The 21,229-nt window shown below is 39.6% G+C and overlaps 1 protein-coding gene across 9 annotated transcripts in view; it reads left to right on the forward strand.

Annotated features, from left to right (window-relative positions):
- The window catches only part of ARID1B (AT-rich interaction domain 1B), a 325,659-nt gene that overhangs the window by 255,864 nt on the left and 48,566 nt on the right, over positions 1-21,229 (forward strand). For all 9 annotated transcript variants that reach the window (XM_085575256.1, XM_021532087.4, XM_085575257.1 and 6 more), the window contains 2 exons: positions 2,963-3,142; positions 9,449-9,776. In XM_085575256.1, the coding sequence (XP_085431382.1) occupies positions 2,963-3,142; positions 9,449-9,776 (508 nt within the window). The remainder of the gene's footprint in view (positions 1-2,962; positions 3,143-9,448; positions 9,777-21,229) is intronic.

Raw genomic sequence — 21,229 nt, forward strand, 5'->3', positions numbered from 1 at the left:
CTGAGCTTTCTGCAAATACTTAAACCACTTCAAACTCATACACTGATCTCTGGATGTTGACTGGGCTATCAAGGAGGCTGATGAAGATAGGCTCCTCTATGTTATAATGGAATCCAGATTACAGTAAGATCTGTTCTTTGCTACTCCACATCTCATCTATAGCTGAAATGACTCCTCTGCTCCCTGGAAGGAAATTAGAGCATGTCCCGTTTTAATATCATGCTTCAGTGTACCATACAGAGAGTAGCAGAACATAGCATAGATATTCTTCCTGAATTTCAGGATTCCTTTTCCTTAATTCTTTATCTTAATATCTTCCTTCAACAGAAAATAGCAAAGCCAGCCTGTATTTGAGAGGAATCTACACACTCTGAGATTATGAAACTCATGCCTCACATCAAAAACAGTTTAATAGTGTTCCTTTTTTGTTTTGTTAATCAACATCTTTATTAAGCTACGGCTAGAGCATGAGTTTGAGTAGTATCACACAGTTATCTCTGCTCTTGAGTTTCTGGCATGCCCCAGCTTGGTTTTGGCCAATGTTCCCTGAGCCACAGCCCAGAGCATGGATAAGGCAGGACAAGGAACTGTGCCCAGAAGCCATACAGATAAGGTTACCAGGACTGAGTGGGAAGGTTTATCTGGATGGACACCAGTGTCCCACTCTCTTCCTGGCATGTTTTATTTATGACTGTACACATAGCTATACATCATTCCACAGCATCCAGAATGAATGAGGAGGAGTTTACTGAGGAAGAGGTCATTTGAGTAGAAACACTTATTTTTTACTTGTTAGTCTGGTCCCTTTAGAAGCATTTTTGACAGCAGCAGAGCTAGTTAAAACTGATAATCTCCATGTTTTTCATTAGACATTAGTCCATGTTTTTCATTAGACATTAGTCGATGTTTTCCATTAGCTTCAACAACCAGCAGTCCCTCTGCATCACTACTAGAAATTACTATACCAGTAGCTGTTCAGTGTATCACCCTTCCTTGTGGTGTAAAGAAAAGTACTGCTTGCAATAATAATGGGGCTGAAAAACCTTAATCACTAGAGCAATGTTTGGAAAGTTACCTCATATGGATTAAAAGATGAACAGAAAAAACCCCTCACTTCTAGACACAGGAGTAACTTTACTGTCTTTATAATAAACATCTTAGTGTGACCAGTACAAATTTTTTCATTCAAATGGATCCCACAAGAGTGATATATATGGTGTGTGTCAGGAGCATGGGCTTTGATTTTGTACAGACATATGATTGTATTAGGTTTCTAAATTACTTACAGCACTGTTAGCAGAAGACATAGGCCTTGTAGTAAGAGCTCTGCCCAGAGTGGAACTGTTCTAAAAATCAAGGGGTCTGTTTCAAAAGAAAGCTAAATGGAGAAGGTCATGCAAGTTTTCCTTTGCAGAAGTGTGGAGTTTTCCAACCAGTACAGCCCAGTTTCCAAGCTGTCATTTTGCACTCAGTTTTTTGCTGCATCATGTGTCAATGTCCTCTCTGCCTCCAGAGCAAGTGCCAGACTCTGACTTTGCAATTCAGGTGTGATCAAGTTCCTTGTCTTGGGCTTGCACAAAGATCAGAAAAAATTGATGCATATTCTGCCAAGTCTTGCAGTTGGAGTTTTAGCACAATATGGATTGAGCTGTTCACATCATGAAAGAACTGTGCCCAAGGGGTACAAAGTCATCTCATCTCCTGGTTTTTCTCCTTACAACCCGCGCCTCAGTGTTTTCAGTTACAGTATGATCATGTCTCTGGTTATGGCTCAGAAAAGATTACCTCTCTTCATTAATCAGGCGTCGAGTGTCCGGGGGTGGGGAGAGGGTGATGTTTGGTGCTAACCAGTGGGAGGACACCCCGGCCCTGTTGGAGAGTCACCCTTTTGTGCCACACCCCGGGGCTCCCTCCTCACTCGGCATGGTGGCAGCACAGCCAGAGCTGGCCTGTGCTATGTGCGGGTTTTTGCCTTGCAGGGAAATGGAAAGATGAAATTTAATATGCAAGCAGAACAGGAAAGAAAGAGGATTTCCTCCAGAAATAAATAAAAAAAAACCCTACTAAATTTTTGCCAGCACATCCTCCTCAACATTCAAAGCAGCACTAAAACCTTTCAGGATATAAAACATATAGAAAACCAGCATCCCTACATAGACATTTCGTGGGCAGGATTGCAGGATTTTTCCCAGTTCATGAAAACTTTAAAACCCCACCTCAAAACCCTCATCTTCCTTCATTTAATAGGCTTAGTTCTGTTCCTCCATGTGAAGCTTCTAAATTTGATACTGTTTCAGTAGGTCTCATGCTGTCACTTTTGAACTTTAAATTAAATTTGGATTCATTAATACATTTACAAAAGGGAAAAAGGAGAAAATGCAATGGAATGTGCAGGAGAAAGACCAGAAGGAGGACCTAGAGAACAAATACATAACAAAACAACTGTTACTTCTGGCTGGTATGACTAGTCTTCACATAGAGGTAAATCTTAGTTCTGGTGAGCTTCTTGGCCATAGAGGAGTATTTACAGTGGGTTTCTATATGCTGAAGTGAGGCATTTTCAAAGTGATGTATAATTTTGAAGTTGTGATACTCCCACCAAAAGTCATCAGCAAATTCCCTATTACTGCTAATTAACTAATGCATATAATTGCCTTTATTTTTTTCCCCTAAAAGTTGTTTTCATTTTAAAATTGAGACACATTTGTAAATAAGCAGGACTGCCTGTCTTCATTTACAAGTAAAGGTTTTCAAACCTTATGTGCAGGTTTTGGTAGTCGAGACATCATTGCTGACTTGGAGATGTGTGTGGTTTCCTTTGTATGAACAACAGCAGTTTTCTGGGTATCCTTAGTCTGAAATAACTAAAGAGAGTTAGTTTATTTTAATGCGAAAGATCTTTTAGAAATAAAGAACAGTTACCTGAATATTAATTTTTGCTTTGGTGCTTTTCTCCCTATAGGTTTTATGGCAGGCATACAGAGGAACCCTCAAATGTCACAGTATGGACCTCAACAAACTGGACCTTCCATGTCACCACACCCCTCACCTGGAGGTCAAGTGCATCCTGGAATTGGTAGCTTTCAGCAGAGTAATTCAAGTGGTACTTATGGGCCTCAGATGAGCCAGTATGGACCACAAGGTAAAATGCTTGCTGGTAATAGATACAATAATTTATATATATATATATTTTTTTTTTTTACTATATATATATGTATTGTGTATGTATGTTAAAAACAACAAAAACATACAGACAACACTCTCTCAAAAAAAAAATCCTAAACAAATAAAACTGTATCCAAAGGTGGAGCTGCACCTTGTGGAAGAAGCTGTTTCTATTTCTGTTATTAGCACCTTTCTCTGTATAAAAATAGCGACATTAAATTAGGCAAGGAAATTAAGAATCTGTGGCATTGCCAGGTCTATTGTTTAGGAGCCCAAGCATGTCATCTCTGTGATGAGGCTGCATTTGAGCAAGCATGGAATAAGGGTCACAGCACTGCTCCCAAAATAGGACTTCTTTTTTTGGATAAAATCCCAAGGCCAGCCTGAAATTGCGTGGTGACTTTGAGGGTAAAGTCTTCTAACAAGCATAATAATGCAGTGGCTACTGTGGAAATAGAATATTGAGCTCTAATGCTTATGGTTTGTGAATCTTAACTAACCCTTCAGACTGAGAGAAACAGTTCCTTTTATTTTGCTTGTTTGGCAGAATTGGTGGGGGAGTGAACCAAAATAGAATACAGTTTCTGCTCCTGGACAGCCTTGAACTTATCTCTTGTTTTGCCTTTAATAGATAACCTTTCTAAAGTATGCGTGTTTAGGGGTTTAATGAAGTTGAAGTCAAGCCATGGAATATATAAGGGTCAGTATTTTCTTTAGAGGAACATAAAGAAGCTTTTATATTTCAGCACTTCCTACTGTTGCTTTCTTATTTAAAAGCCTCAGAAAGGATTTGAGCCAGCAATGGGAATTTCTGTAGGGCTCAGTGACTCTCCCATGCTAGCAAGGATGGTTATTTTAGTCTCCCAAGTTTCTGAGAACTAGTTCTGATGTTTATTTGCAAGGAGCTTTGCTGCCCTATGCAATGCTCCTTTCTGTTTCATCTCTGGGTAGCGTTTGGTTCAGTGTTCTGAACACAGGGCTACAAGCCAAGATTTCCCAGTTTCTAATTTTGGCTCTGCCTTTTACATCATCTTTCAGCTTAGGCAAGTAGATTCATTTCTCTGCTTTGCTTTCCTTAACTATAAAATGGGACTAGTAATGCCTTATAGCCATGTGTGAAGATTAATTACCTAACTCCAGTTGACTGGTGCTTTCCTTTTATTTGGAAAGCATTTTGTGGCCATAAAATGCTGTCCAAGTGCTTATTTTTATCTGCACAGTGAGAAACTAGCTTAACTGGTAAAAAATCCAGTGGATTTATGGTATGCTATCCTGACTTCCAGCTGTACTGCTGCTGCTGAGATTCCGAACCATGGGAATAGTGGGTGTCAAGTGCAGTAAAACATTAGCCATCCACACTGATTGAATGGAAAGGTTTTTGTACTAAATCAATGCATTTAAGTAACACGCCAAATGCTACTTTCTCTTTTTGCTTGAGTTCAGCAGTTCTTTTCCTCCCTCTGTAGATGAAAGTGCCTATGTAATGATTTTATGGGTCATGGTCAAGAAGAAACTGCTATTAAAAAGTGAACTTGAGGGACAGGAAGAAAATGAGCATCATTGTCATTAACAGGCCATTTCAGAAGGGTTTGGTGAATAGTGTGATGGATGAAAACCATGTTCTTCTGCCAGTGCTTGGGAAGTACCAATGATTCTGTGCACTGGTCATCATAAAATAAGGGCCTTGCAGACTGTCAGCTCTATAGGTGACAATTAGACCAGAAGAATACTACATTTTCACCAGGGTGATCTAACCACCAGGGATGAAGATAGTGATATTTCCAAGTTATGTGTTTACCTGGACTTAAGGGTTTTTTAATAGCATTTTTTCATTTTAAATAAAAGTAATTCATAATTGCAACTCTTAACATACCCTATTATAAAGCATAAGCATATGCCAACAATGATGAATATATAATAATGTTATCCCATCTGCCTTTTTCTGCCAAAATAGCAAATATATTAAAAATTACGTGGGTTGAAACCAAGTTCTTAAATTATTAAACTAAAGTAATTCTCATGGATCTGATTTACTTTCCATGTTTTGTTCACATAAACCTTCTTCCAGAATATTGTTAAGCTTAGGCTGGGTTTGACAGGACTACTTGTATTTTCATATATGCATCAAAGCATTCTGGACACTAAGCTTTTGATCCAGCTTTGAATACTGGATTTCACTGTGTGCTGTCCTGAAAACAATTGCTCAAGGCTAGTGTCCTCTGTGCAGTGGAATTGCTCACCATAGTAAAGATTACATCATTAAGTTTGGACTGGAAGTATTAGCCCTCAGTTCATGAGAGCAGAATGATCCATTTCATGCCTATGGTTGATTTATTTGATTTTCATGTGTTTACATGACAATTAGAAGTATAATAAGAGCAGAATATATTTTTCCCAGGAAGCAGTTCTGTACTGGGTCCTAGTCGAATTCTGTGAAACCATTTCCTACAAAAATAATTAATGGCTTTGGCTCCACACTTCTGTGTGTCTGGGATACAACACAGGAACATGCAATACAGAAGATTAATTTTAATTTTTTATTAAATCCCAGCATTTTCCTGTCCCAAATAATTAAATTTTTAAAAAAGCAGAGTGAGGATAGAAGTTGTTACTGAAAGAATCTCTTTGGTTTGTATTTGGGCAACATCTGGCTCAGGGGCTAATGAGGCTCTGGTCTATGACCTGAGCATCAGACTGCTGCCACAGCAAAATGTCCCTTAAATGCACTCTGGAGAGCAGTCAGACGTTGTAGTCAGTTGGATCTTTTAAGACCAGGGCAGAGAAAAGCTTCCTGTGAATCAGTAAAATGTCTCAGAAATGCATCCTGTCTTCCTAACCTTTCCTACTCAATTCAGCAGTAAAGCTGTTCTGTTGGGGTATGACAAAGAGGGGAATCGGTACTGAATTTGTTTGAGCTGCAACCCCAGAGCTTCACTGTAAGTTAAACCCCCTTTTGTTGTGATAAAGTAGTATGAATTGAGTATTTGTGCTTTTAATGTTGGATTCATTTCACAAAAGCACTTTGCTGTCTAGTTCCCATTGGTTTTAATCCTAGCTTTTAATTAAAATGGTAGCATCTTAAGGATGAGATGCCCTGTCTATCATGAGAGTCTGACCTCTGAATCCAGACCCATGTATGCAAGAGTCTGTGGAGCTAAGACTTAAATATCAACTGTATCTTACTGAAGTCCCCTAGGTAAAATAGTTCAGAGGAATTCAGAACAACATATTTAAATTGTCTGTAGAAGAATAGCTTGATGGTTAAGTGCACATGTAAAAAATTCTAGAACTATTCCAATATGCTCTTTTTAATATGGTGAATCTGATCTATGTCTCTAAAGCAGAGAGCAAAGCTAACAGGTAGTTCTCAAATCTCCCTCTTTTTAGTTTGCCTGGAAATGGCAAGATCTCAGAGCACTTTGTTCAGCAAACCTGAACAAAGTGGACCAGAGTTTCAGCAGTAAGTATGAACATCTGTCTTTGGCAGGTTGTTAGTCAGCTTTTTTATACTTTATCTTCATTACATTCTTTTTTTTTTTCCCTTGATTCCTGTTACAGCATTGTTTTTTCTCATGCATTAGAGATGTTGTCTCTCTTGGTACAGGTCTACTCTGCCAAGGGGGAGTTGGAATCAAAAATCCCTCAGATATGGAAGGGAGGAGTTGTTCAGTTGTACTGTGCAGCCGCTGTTGCCAGGCTTGTACCCACTTGAAAAGTGTGGGCTTTTGAACTTGGCTGCCTGACACGTCCAGCTGATGTGGGCTGGCCTAGCATCTGCTGCATTCATTGTGTTTAATGCTGCATCCATCTGTTTTCTGTCAAAGCCACTGCCAACAAATTACTAATCTATTAGAGAAACATGGAAATAAGATTGCACTCCTCATTCCTGGCAATTCCTCTTCTATTTTGTTTGGCTTTTATTTTGCCTTTTTTTTTTTTTTTTTTTTTTTTTTTTTTTTTTTTTTTGTTGTGGTCTGGGAAAGGTATAAGAATAGCTAGTACTTGATATATTGAGGAAATGCTTAGGGAAAGAAAAAGATGGAAAAAACCATTGAAACTTGTTTTCCTTACTAAAAAGATACAACTTCCCTATGCATTTTGTATCCCTGAAGATGAATGATTAGGAGCTATTTTAACTGAGCCACATATTTTTATGGAGAAGATTCCACTGTTTTTTCTGTGTTATGTGTATGCTGGAAAAGCCAAAGCACATAAGATTACATTTTTTGCCCCAATTCAAAATAGCGTGAAAACAGCAGTAGTGTTTTAGCATTGCTGTTTGCTCCTCCACGCATGCTGCTGAATGTACTTTGTAGACCCTAAATGACAAAACAAATTGGCTTTATGTAAATTGGACTGACAGTAGCTTCCAGTGATCATGGTTATCAGGTCTGCTAGTCTAGGGAGAGAATTTGCTTCACTTTGGGAAGCAGTGTTACTAATAGCATGTACATAAGATGTGCTAACTGCTGTGAATAATCTTTGAATGCACATATGCACCATCCTGCTGTATTACATTTTTTTTCTATAAAGCAACTGGAAACCCAGAGCAACATCCCAGTTGTGTGCTGTTGCCTATAACACATTGCAGAGCAGTGTGAAACTAGTCAACCCTTCAGTTTGGAGTCACTTTTGCTGGATCAGATGCATGACTTGAGCCAGTCTCAGCAACTAAAACTCTGGCTGGGGGCAATGGCTCACTGTACAGAGAATAGTCAGCTGCCAGCAGCCAAGCCTAGAAGAGGAGGAGAAGTGACAGGGCAGTCTTAAGGCAGCATAAAGCTGAATCTGGAGCCTTTCATATCTGCTGAACCACATCCTGGGGATCCTTCTGTGAGGACCCCCAGGCAGAAACTTGGATTTTAAAGCAGAAGAGGATGGTTGCTTCTTTTCCTTGGGAAGTGTATGTCTCATATGTTTTCGCTGAGGAGATCTTGTAGTAGAGTGAGTCAGTTACAGACTGAAGAGAAGATTAGCAAAAGCACAGCAGCAGAAGCATATGAATTAATTATGGGTGCATTCAACTGATGGATGAATATGTTTATTTTAAATACAAATGGGCGTTGTTTGCCATCAAGCCCTCTGGATGGAGAGGCATGGCTGATCGGCACAATCACAGGAAGAGTCCAAGGGCTTCTGCCTTCGAATAAGCGTGGGAATATCTGAGAGTAGTCAGGAAACTCTGCTTCGTGGCATCCCACAGGGAGGGAATGGGTCATGTTTCCACTAATCTGGATGAGATGGAAATGAAGACAAGTCAAAACTGATGACTGAAGTAGTGCAATGTGATACGTTTCCTAAAATAGTTTTCTACCATATCTTTAGCTTTCTTTTTTTTTTCCTCTTTCTCATGCTGCCTGGGTTTGTTTCTGTAACACTGCATGCTGTATACTTGATTTTTCTTGAGATTTCAACGTGACAGGAAAATCAGCAGTCAAGGGAGTTAAGCTGCTGTAAGTGGAGCACTTTAGTGACAACACAGATTGGGTTCAGCCAGGTTTTCATGCTGTCCTTCATAAGGCACCTGCTTATATGAGCATCTTTGTACTCCTGCTGCTTACTTGTGTAAGACTAGTTTTCTCAGAGGAGTTGCACTGTAAGCTACCACCCCTTATGCTGACAAAACCAAACTGAACTTACTAGAAAAGCAGGATGGGGTGAGAGAGAGCAGGAATCTTTCTTGGACTTCAGCAGTCATCCTCCCCAGTCCACACCAGCATCATCTCTGTTTTAAATAGGCAGGACAGTTAGGAGCAAGAAGCCTGTTGCTGAAACTGCAGAAAGACAAAGGAATGAGAACATTAAATTACAAAAATGAAATTTCCCCAGAACTCATGTCATGGGCTTCTTAAATGTCACACGTTGTGCTGTGCTGTTAACTCTTTGGAGGCTGTACTTTTCTTTATTTCCTGTTGCCTTGTAACATACATTAGACAGAAAATGTTTGAGGGTATGTGAAAATCAGGTTCACAGGATAATTCAGGTTGGAGGGGTGCTCAAGAGGTGTTCTTAGCTGACCTTGTATTCAAATCAGGGTCAGATAAAGGATCAGACCAGGTTACTCTTGGCTGTATCCAACTGACTTTTGAAAACCTCCATGCTGGGAGTCTGCATAACCTCCTTGGGCAGTTTGTTCCACTGCTTCTCTCATGTAAAAGCGTTGTCCTGACTTTGGGTCACTTTAGTTCACATGTGTAAATTCTGCAGCTGCTAACTTCCTAAACAGAAACATTTGCTCAAAAGTTTTAATGTTCTTCTCTGTGCTTTTTATCATTTTGTTCAGGAAACTACTCCAGACCACCGACGTACAGCGGTGTGCCCAACACAAGTTACAGTGGCCCAGGACCCGGCATGGGTATAAATGCCAACAGTCAGATGCATGGACAGGGGCCAAGCCAGCCTTGTGGTTCCATGCCCCTGGGACGGATGCCATCAGCTGGGATGCAGAGCAGACCATTTCCTGGAAACATGAGCAGTATGACCCCCAATTCTCCTGGCATGTCTCAACAGGGAGGCCCTGGGATGGGCCCACCCATGCCAACTGTGAACCGTAAGGCACAGGAGGCGGCTGCTGCAGTGATGCAGGCTGCTGCGAACTCCGCTCAGAGCAGGTATGCATTCAGGTGAAAGGAGTTTAAATAAGTAGGAACATTTTTTCCTTGTCATTTCAGAAGTAACAGTGCTGTAGAGGTGTGTGAATGTGCATTTATACATGTTCTAGCTATGCCCTTATCTCTGGGAGGAGATGGTGTGTCCGAAGAATACTTATTCTTAATCATCTCCTTTTCTTAAGGAGAAAGCATGCTGTTACCTGTTTGAATTATCCTCTCAAAAAGCAGTTCCAACAATGGTGATGATGGCCACTTCTAGTCTGATTCTTGACATTACAGTGTTAGGAAAACTCACATGATTGCAGCGACATTCAACAAACTCTCTGCAACTTCAAACTTTTTTAGGTTTTTATACCTTTTTTATCTCTGGTAAAGAGAGGGCCAGCACATCCTCAGCAGCTTACCCCTGCCAGAGAGTAAGGAAGCCTGTGAAGCTGCCCATCGGCACTTGTATCTGCTGCCCATGTTTTGAGCAGCAGTGCTGATGGCAGTTCTTTTCTGAGGGATGTTCTTGCTCCTAAGCAAGCCTGCAGAGGGGGAGATGAGGGCAGGCTGAGGGGAGCAGCTGGGGGGGAGAGACAGAGGGAGATGTAAAAAACAGTCTGTAGTTATCTGGAGTCAATACCTGCCACTTGTGCAGAGAACCTGCAAACATTACCTGCCGAGGCTGGGGCCATCATCTCTCTTGTCTCCCCTCCAAGGCAGCATAGCTACATACTGTCATTAATACTAATGACATATAGATTTTGGTAAAAACCACTTTGCTGTCCATGTCATTTTTAAAATGAGTGAATATTTGCAATTAATTTTTTTTTAATGAAGTTTTTCAGATTAAGTAATATCCACATTTTCCTGGACTCAAATAACTTCTGTCATATTTATTACCTTTCTCTGTTGCAAGAAGGTCCATAATGCTTTGAGAGTTACACAAAATCTAGTTGCACTCTTCTGGTGAACATGTTCATCATGTTTCATATGTGTATGTATTGCTCACTGCACTTATGCATATACATTCATCCAGATATTATCATTCAAGACCAATGTTTGTGGACACTAGAGATGCTCTTATTCCAAGATGCAATGTTAAACACAAAATAGGAAGCCAGTGTGTCCCTGTATTTGTTACTTTCTTGTGTTGAGAGCTTGAAAGGCAGGTGGCTACTAATGATAAGCAGCAGCAAACTTTTAAAACAGTAACAGTTAATTTAGTGTACTTCATGTTCTTGCTCAGTAAAATAGAAACAGACTCCTTTAAAACAGACCATACTTCAAGAGATATCTATGAACCAGCAGTCCCCTTCTTCTGTTGGTTGTTTTAACAGACCTGTCTAGTAGGATTTATGAAAGTCTGCTTCTGTCTGTCTGGTTTAGGCTATAAGCTGATAGGTCAGGCACGAAGGAATAAATAGGCCATCACTGCAGCTGCAGGAACAGGACTTCTCTATAATCATAGAATGAAAGGAAAAGCTCACGTTTGTTGGTATTGACAGGAAGAAAAGACTTTGTGTTAAGTGGAAAGCATTTGCTTGTGATTCAGCTTACATGTTGGGCATAGTGTGTGATGTTTGATCAAAAACTGGGTTAAATGATTATCACTTCTATCTCACATTTTCCTCCTAAGTAAATTTTGTAGAACTGCTTTCTCTTTCTAGCTTTGACTGGACAAAACTGCCCCATTTCAGATCATTCCTATCACATACTGCCCATTCCAGTGATCCGGCACCTATGGAAGAGCTGAGCAGTCATTGAATCTCTATCACAAATACTGGCAAAAGGGTAATTTATAAACTTCAAATTGGGAGGAACTTGTCACACCACTCTCATGCCAGGGGGGTTGCAAGCACACTGTTTTCCTCTTTGATCTCAAGTCAGCTGTAGGGGAGAAAGTATAATGGCTTTTGGCTATTCCTGCAAGTCCTCGAGACTCGCATATGGAAAGAAGGTATTTGACAATGACTTGGATTTGTGATACAGATCAAATCCAGAGAGGTTCTGCTTCAGGCCACTACACATTAGGTCACCTGCTTATCCAATCTGGGGCTGGCAGACACAGCATGTTTTCTTCACAGCACCCAAACTGTGGAAACACTCAGGCTCCCTCAGCGCACCAGCCTGACCAGTGCGGGTTGGCAGCAGTGTAAACTGGACTTACTATGGGACCTTGGAATTTTTGAAAATGTTTGTGAATATCCCATTGGCTGCTGAAGGAATATAAAAATCACATAAAAGATACAGAAATACTTGTTTTCTAGAGGGGATTTGAGTTTTTTGTTTTCTTTTTACTAATGCCACTGTGACAGTACAATGAAAATCTGCATGTCTCTCACTCAACACACCTGCATGGCTTTTGGCACAGCTCTATTTCTTTGTGCCTAAAAGGGACATGAAGAACTTCCTCACTGAGAAGGAATGAGATGTCTCCTTCCCTGACCCAGGCACCATTTTACTTTCTTAATTTGTGGTGTTCTTGTCTGCAGCAGTGTGTGCATCCACATTTTCTGGACTTGGTGGTATTGTCACTACTGCCTATGCAGAGAACTGCAACCTCCCGAAGTACAATCCTTTTCTAAGAGATGATGTACTGCAAGAGCAATTACAGGGTTTCTTAACAGGATTTGCAAGGAAGTTTTAGCACACTGTAGTTGAGTGTGCATGTATTTGAAAAAATTAGTCTGTAGAAGAATTTTTAGGAGCACTAAGTATCCCTTGCAAAATATTTGCCTGAAGTGCAACTACTGTTTTCTCAGAGTCCTCCACACTGAATTCTGTAACCATATTACAAGTTACAGAGCTGGGAGAAAGTATCTATGTTGCCTCTCAGCTTGTTGCTCCCTCACAAACAAGTCCGTCTTCACCTGAGATTTAACTCTTACAGACTTCCCTGCCATCCTGTTATTCCAGTTGTTGCCTCCATAGGAAATCTTTAATACCCAAATTACTGCTTCTGTCATGGCAGTTAACAAGTGTTAATTACCAGTGTTCCGTAGCTGCTAGTTTGGTTTTCCCCTTAATAACATTGTTCATATATGTGTACAGAGAAGGCAGAAAGAAAAAAGATTAGAACAGAAGTTATGTACTTTGTTATCCAATTCAAAAAACAAAACTTAGTGAAATGGGATAATACTCCGACCACACAACTTTAACTAATTGGGAAGACATCCACTCCTGTATGCCACCATGCATGAGCAATGCTCAGCCTTTTTCTTTGAATGTGTTGAGTTTATAAGATTCAGCTGTGGAGCTCAGAAAGTGTTGGATTTTTATTACTATAAAACACTCTGTGTAGAATTAAGAATAAAATGAAATGGTTGTGTCATAGTCATGGTTACACAGCAGTGTTTCTGTTCAAGTTGGTTGTGATCCACTTCAAGGTCAACTTGTTGACTCAGAAGCCAAGTATCAATAGGGGAGAGAAATTTATCTTCAGCTGTTAATCCACAGGATCTGTCCTTTCCCAGCTCAGGAGTCTCATTTAGACATAGAATGCTGGTTTGCCTCTGCCTTGCCAAGCCACACTAAGCAGCAGCATAAAAAGAATTTAAATGGCATGTATCAGGAAAAAAATCTCTTCCATTGGCGCACAAAATCAATGTTCATTAACCAGGGCAGGATAATCAGGATCTGAGTGTCAGCCAGTTGTACCTAGGTATCATCCTCAGAGCAGACCACCACCCTTTTCATTAGAAAATATTAAAATCATACAAATGAAAGTGGTGGCTGTGGAAGATAGTAGGTTTACACCATTTGAATTAGCCTTTGACCTCATATTGAGGTCTTCTTTATGTTAAGCTTTGATTAATTTATATGGCTACATAATACCTTCCCTGTAACCTAACATCTTATGCTGGTCTCTCTTGTGCATGCATGCCAGGGTTTTCCAAATGGTAACTACCATGTCAGGCTAGAGAAAAGAAAGGTTTTTAAGGTCACTTCATTGAATCTCTTCATTGTTTCAGGCTACCCAGTGTGTTCAAGCTTCCCCTGAGTAAAAGTTCACAGCAGGCAATGTTAAATAAATCTCCAGTACCCTGTGTAGTAATTCACTTTATTTTCAGGAGGAGAGTGTGAAGGAATTACAAAACAGTGTTTTCCTTATATTTGTCTTGTCTTGGTCTCTGCATAACCATTGACTGGTGAGGACTCTATGTTGAAGACCTAATATATCCATGGAAGAAAGTTGGCATTGACTGAAACCCCAAGGGCTGGTTCTGCTGCAGGAGACTAGAACCCAGAGGAGACCCTTAAAGGACCAGTTGGATCCAAAAGATGTTTTATCACACTGTGATTCTTAGAACAACACATAGATTTATAGTGACAGATACATGTTCCAGTATGTACAAAAACTGCATTACAATAAGCCTTTAGTAAAAACAGTTTTAAGAAAATGAGATAATGTTTGTATCTCATTCTTACTGGAAGAAATGAGATCCATGTTGATATGAAAGGCAGCAAATTTAGCCAATATCTTCTAGTACCAGCCAGTGTTGAACTCCTCAGTTTGTAGATGCCCAGCTTGAACCTTTGCAGGACTATGTGTGCACTGTCTGTGAGCTTTAGCTTGCTATAGCAAGTTCTCACTTTAAAACTGATTATCAATTTGGCACCCAAAGTCAACTGACATCTTTAGAGCTAGATGCTTTTCTCCATCACTTCCAGCATCTTTCATGCTAGCAGTGAGTGTCATTCTGAGCATGTCTTCTTAGCAGTTGAAAGTGTGACTGTAGTATATGGAAAGGTAAAAACAGTTGTAAAATGGCTGACTTGGATGCTTTCAGTAGTGTGGCCTTAGAAAATGTAATTCAGTGCTACCTGGCTGTAAAATGTGCATCCAACTGGGTGCTAAAATGAGCCTTTTGCTGGTGCAACTACAGTTATCAATACCTGAACTAATTACAACAAAATGAGTTTTGATGTGCCTACATGAGGAGCAATCCTATCTTTGAAGACATCCCCTTTGACCTCAGTATACCTTAATATGATTCTCAGGATTGCATGTTGCAATTTTGTAAATTAAAGCAATTTTTTTTAACAGATTGAGTGAATTTAGAATTAAGTGCTATTGATTTTAGAGGAGATGATTCAGACCTAGTAGTTTATTAAACAGAAATTTGGAATCAGTTTTGCTATTTGCAGCCTCTGATCATTTTAAATCCTGGCCATTGGGTTGCTAAATTGAGGTGGATATTTACATTACCTTCTGCATGTCCCCATGCCACCTGAGAAGTGGTGTTCAGTCTCTACAATCATGTGTGATGTTGCATTGCTTTGACATAATTTTAGGCATTCTAGAATATGGTTCTTATTCTAAATTGCTTAGCAACTGATTGGTTACCACAGCCTCATTGTAGTGTGGTGAGAAGAATTTAGTACATTTTTAATCAGTCATAAAACTGATCAAACAAAACTGCACTGATACTAGAGTAGTTTTGTTGTACAGAGAAACACAGTTAGTGTAAATTAGTTTTAAAAGTGCAGTCTAGATGTCTTTGTCTTAGTCTGTGTGTGTGTGTATACATGCACTTGCACACATACAGGCACACTAACCTTCCATCAGCATTTCTCTCCTGCTGTGTATGTATAATTCATAATCCTATGTTGCTGGTGCCAGCAAAGCACTTTTTCCATATTATTTTCTCCAACAGCAGGGTAATGCAGCACTGCTGATGGACTAGAAGGTACTGGTGAGGAAATATAGTAATGGACATGGTGCATTAAAATGTCAAAAGGCAAAAGAAGGAGGCGGAAATGGGGAATAAATTTTTTAAAAAGAATAATGATATAAATAAAACCAAGAACTGTTTTAGGTGTTTTACATCCTAGTGGCTGTCAGTTTTGTGCAATATTTTCCAGTCTGGCCCTTTTGATCTCAAAACTTGGATTTAAAATTCTAATTGTAATTTTGAAAGCTGCAGTTTTGTAGCAGGAAGTCTTGAAGCGCTCCAGTAAAACCTACCATCTTTAATCCCTGGAGAGAGTATATATTTTCCATTGTTTTCCCTTTTCCCCTTAAGCTTGGAGGTGCTGTTCTTCTCTGCTGGGAAGTTCGGTGGAGTGCAGGAAGGTTAAGTACTCATTCAAGTTTCTTTGCTTATTCAAACCAGGCTACTTCTAGATGAAAGGCTGCCAGCTGTGAAATCCCCAAAGTAAACTAGGCTAAGATAGGACTGGTAGCCATAATTGGAGCCAGTGCCTGCGTTATCTGTTGCCTTTGAAATAAGCCCCTGGCAAGAAAGGCTCTTTCTGCCGGGTCTTTTTATTTAACATTCAGTCACACGGAAGGAGTTGCTCCTGTTCAAATTCAGGCCATTCACAGTTCTCCAGGCTCAAGCTGTCTGGTCATTTCCCCTCTGCTCTGCTCCTCCAAACAATCACAAATTTCCTTTAGAGATCTTGATGGCCACCCTGAAATGACCCCCACTTTGCTTTCAATTAGTGCTGTTCTAATATCCCGGTGGTACTTTCAGTCCATGAAACTAAATTTGGCTTCCAAAATAAAGTCCGTGTATAGTTTCAGCGAGGTGAAGTGGTTTTTCTTCTTGGCTTAACTGGCTGTATTGTCTCTGTGAACCCCAAATACTCTCGTGCTGGCTCCAGCTGAGGCTGGAGGAGATGCAGTAATAGCTGGAATATCTTCTCCCCATGCTAGGCTTCTGTGTTCAGAGGGGTTAAAAGTCCAAATACTAATGCTTACTGTAACTGTAATTTCGAAGGAAGCTATTAACCAGCATTGACATATTTCTCTTCTAAAGGACTCATGCTTCTTCCCTCCTCATGAGAAATATGCATTTGTATCAAAGTGATTTTTTTATTATTTCTTTTTTTCCTCTCCTTATGTTTTGCTTTACAAAGCAGAATCATGTATGGGTTTTTTCGATAATGTATTAGGAGGGAAGAAGTTCAGCTCAGCTTATATGTATTTATTATTGTAAGGGGAGAGCTAGAAATCTTCTGTGATTATTTTATTTAAATGGAGATGCATTTTATGGATCAGCTCAAAATTGCTGATAAAATTGTGTAAGGATTGGAAGAAACTTTACATGCTGAGCTAACCAAAGCCATTTCTTGTGGGAGACCAAGAGAAATACATTTTTATCTGGAATTTTGTTTTACTAAAAGGTAAATCCATCATTTTGGAGCCCTGGTTGTCACCATGCTGCAGAGCTCTTGCAGGCAACCAGTGATTTGGGGAGGCATTTTTTTCTTCTTTGGACTCATCAATCACGTCGACTGCTGTATGCTGTTCATGCCATTAGAGATTAACCACAGACCTCAAGAGTCCTACTCTTTTCCTTCTTCAGAGAGTAACCATTCTTAAATTGTGAAAGGAGTATGTTGGGAAGGAAGCATGATTTTTAGTCATGAATGAGAATTTTCACTTACCTCAGAGACACTTCTAATTTGATTATTATTTTGTCAAGGTTATTTTTGGCTTGATTTGGTTGTTTAGGAGATTTGTTGCCCTCTGTAGAAAGACTTGTTATTTTGGAACAAAATTGCAGTATAGGACTTTGCGTAGCTTATTAACATTCTGCCTCTGGGTTGGATGTTACATAGAAATTCTGTACCTTAAAATATGATCTTTAGGACATTAAGAATGTAGTACTTCATTAATTGATGTTGTATAAAGTTAAAGAATAAGGGAGGACCTTAGATTGAGTACTCTTTCTTGGGTGACAAAAATTATTTCAGATAAGGAAACGGTTTTCACAGTCTGTCAGAAGATCTACTACTTTAAATCACAGAACTGGTTAGGAAAAAAAAAAAGCCAAAACAAAGTAGAATAGCCATCTGTTTAATGGGACTCATGAAGAAAGCTAATTCTGTGACTGTGCTGTGTGATTTGGCGCGTTTCACTGTGCAAGTCCAATACTGTGATAGAAGAGCCTGAGATTTTTGTGACGGAAAGAGAGGGACATAAAAAATAGTAGGAGGGTTTCAGGCTTTCAAGGCAGTTTAAGGTTTTAGGTTCTTTTACAAGGGTGGTATTTGAGAGAAAAATAATTTTTTTTTTTTTTTTTTTTGGCAATGGTGCCTGAGGAAATATGAATGGGAAGAGCCCTTCAGTTTGTTGATGAGTTCAGATGGGAGTACCAATTCTAGCTGGACATATAAGTAGTCTTGTAAGAATCATATTAAATAATAACCTAGCAGCAGGAGATTTTGTTAACGATGGCTGGCAATCTTACTAACACGTTAAATATCTGTTGCAGTAGCCACAGTAGGTTTCAGGCATGTGAAACAAAGATGAAGAAAAGAGGCAGCTGAAATCATACTGGCATGTGCACTACATTGCTCTTGTGAAACTGTCCAGTGTGCCAAACAGCCGAGACTGATAGTAGCAGTGCTGGTAATAATATCAATAAACATATAACTGCTCCAGGCCATTGGGCAAAGATAGGTGAGTGAAAACGTGTCTGCTGGAAAATCCCCCTGGAGAACTTCCTTACCATGCTGATGCACATGCACAGTTGCATTCAGCATGCTGCTGTCATCCAGATGACATTTTACTATGAAAAAATACATTGAAGAGCTGGCATGAAATGATAGGTTTTTATTAGATTTTCGGTTGGTTGCTAGCTGCTAGCACAGTGCATTCCAAGGTGCTCAAAAGCAGTGGCTGAACATGGCAAGAAGGTAGTGGGAGACAGCATCCCCAGATGGAAGATGAGGGAGCTCAGGGGTTAAGCCTCTCCCAAGACAGTGTCCCACCAGAGGAATCTGAGTTATTGAAAACCAAAGTGTGTCCTTAGTTTTCTGTAGCTTTTTAGCACCACACCTTGGTGACCTTCTGACTGTTCAAGTGCTGGGAACAGACTCTTACCACTTTCAAGTAATCTTTCTGGGAGAGAGTTCATAGGGCCTTCCGACTTTTTAATACAGCTATTTATAAACATGCACAAAAATAAAAGGTGCATAGTGAGAGTCATATGAGTCATTCGCATTTTGACATCAAGTCACACCAGGCTAAATCGCCCTTCTTGACATTCTGTTTCAGATTGACAGCATCATGCCATACAGGGCAAATTTCTTTTTTTCCCTATAAACCCAGTTCATGCATGCTCCTGCTTGCTGGACAGATTAAAGCAGCCCTCTTTTGTGCATCACACGCTCCACTTGGGCTAAGAAATGTATCTCTTCAGTGCTCAGATACCACGTGTGAGGTAGATGGTTGTGCAAGCAGTTGCTGTTAGAGCTGCTGTATAAATCTATATGTGGTGAAGGTAGACAGAGGTCACCAAGAGCAGAGCTGTGATGGGTTTCCAAGCCATTTGACTTGGCCCAGTTTTCAGTTGTTCTGTGGATTTTGTCACACAGCATTATAATTGTATTTATCCAGTACAGGTTACATGGAGTACCAAGAGCTTAGTTTGTTCTTACACAAATTCAGATCTGGATGTATTGCTGTACTTGTAAGAATGCTGTGCAATAAAGGCATTTCAGGGGTTCTCTGTGGGTTTGAAGACTGGTAATCAAATGCTGTGATCACCATGAAATTCAGACCAAAACTACTTTAATTAACACAAAGGGAATTTTATAAAAAGAAAATCAAATGGCTGCAACTTAAACAAACAAACAAAACCCTACATATTTCACTATCATTAAATGCTTTTCAGTCACACACCCTTCTGTCATTAGGACCAAATCAAGTTAGGGATTTATTTTCTTTTTAACAGGCTTGTGCTGTATTTTCCTCAGTGTATTCAACTAACTTTATTATTCTTCTGGCCATATCTTAGACCATTATTAATCTTGGATCTCTTCCTCAGTTTTTATTATCTGTAAAATGGGGTAGAGAGATTTTTTTCTGATCCCAGTATGCATTCAGCTGTGCAAATGTTGGGTAGTTGTGTTCTTATTAGCATTATTACTTATGAATTACATGTGCCTCTTATGTTGCTCTTCCAGAGTTTGATGTGGTGTGACACTTCTGTTCTGTTGGGCTTTAAATGACTACCAAGTAGGTAACCCATTGAGCAGATGTTTTCACTGGAAAAATCGTTAATGTGTTGAAAACAACATGTAAAGTAACAATAGGTTTTTGTGATTTTTTCTGAGTAGCTCAGCATTGAATCAGTGTGGTAGGAACAACTAATTTTTAAGTTCCTCCCACTCCTCAATTAGTTTTTAGCAAAATTCAGCCAATGGAGATGATGCTAAAGGCACAAGTAGTTTTGTAAATCAGAAGAAAGATAAAATATTTAGAAAGACTATTTCTGTTACTCTTTTCAAAAGTATCTTGCACAACAATATTTAGATCAGCCAAATGAAAAATCAGGCAGTGTACTGACTGCAGTGGATTACAAGGCAATTTGCACTATCATATAATCACAGTGTTAAAATTATTTCCCCCTTTTAGCATTACCATTTAGGCCTGGTTGTTGAGAAGAAGAGTTTTGTGTTAGCTCTTTGTACCTCCTGTCAGCAGACACATACAAACACACACCTCTCAGTACAAATCCAGACGCTTTTTCATTTATGTTTCCCCGTGCTTTGTCAGTGTCGGTGTTTTTCAGAACTTAGTCCTCCCATTTTCACACAAGTAGACATGCACAAGTGTAAAATTTTCTCTTTCTTTCTATTCTCAGAAATGGCAAACAGTCTTCTGGCAGACCTAATACCTCTCATAGCAGCAGCTTTCATGGTTGCTTTTCTGAAACTTTGTTATTACAATTGGTGAACTTCCCCACTGAAGAGAGTAGGACATATAAGTTCAGGTTAGCATACTTACAGTAGCAGCTAACAAGAACAAGATACTTTGCTTTCAGATATAATGATGTTAAATTAATTTGTTTTATTCACATGGGAACTGCTTTCAATGCCATTTTATAGCTGCACAAGACACTATTCAGGCTTCGTTTGTCTTGGCCTTTGCTAAGAGTACTGTGAACCTCCAGACAGAACAAAACAAGCAATATTGGGGTTTATTTTCCCTTGCTCCCTTCTCCCTTCTTCCCATATCCCCTGACAATAGAAATGGTTTCACTTCTCCAAGAAAGCCCATAATGTAGCAAGAAAGAAAATCCATAACAAAAGAGCATATGTATCTGGCTGCTCATGTTTATGTGTAAGTTCTCCAGGGAGAAAGCATTCACAGGTCTCACTCCTGAATTACTCTCATTATAATAACCCATTTGGTGTCAAAGTGTGACAGATTATAAGCGCTTAAGGCTAGTCCCAGCTCAAGACAGATTTAAATAAAGTACTTCTGGTTATTGTGCAGGTCAGTGTGTTTAAATAACAACCCCCCAAATCATACTTTGACATTTAAAAGAGAGAGGAAATATTGTCATGCTGCAGACCTGGCACAGATAAGCACAGGGCAATTTGGTCAGTACACTGTGATTTGTGAGTGCAGCCTAACGCAGTCATTTTCACAGTTTGTAATCAAGTAGCCACCTTAGCAGTGTGTCAGCATTAAAAGAAAAAATGTTCCTTTTAAAATGTTTACACAA

The sequence above is a fragment of the Lonchura striata genome, chromosome 3 (assembly GCF_050655825.1).
Source record: "Lonchura striata isolate lonStrDom1 chromosome 3, ASM5065582v1, whole genome shotgun sequence".
Lineage (NCBI taxonomy): Eukaryota > Metazoa > Chordata > Aves > Passeriformes > Estrildidae > Lonchura > Lonchura striata.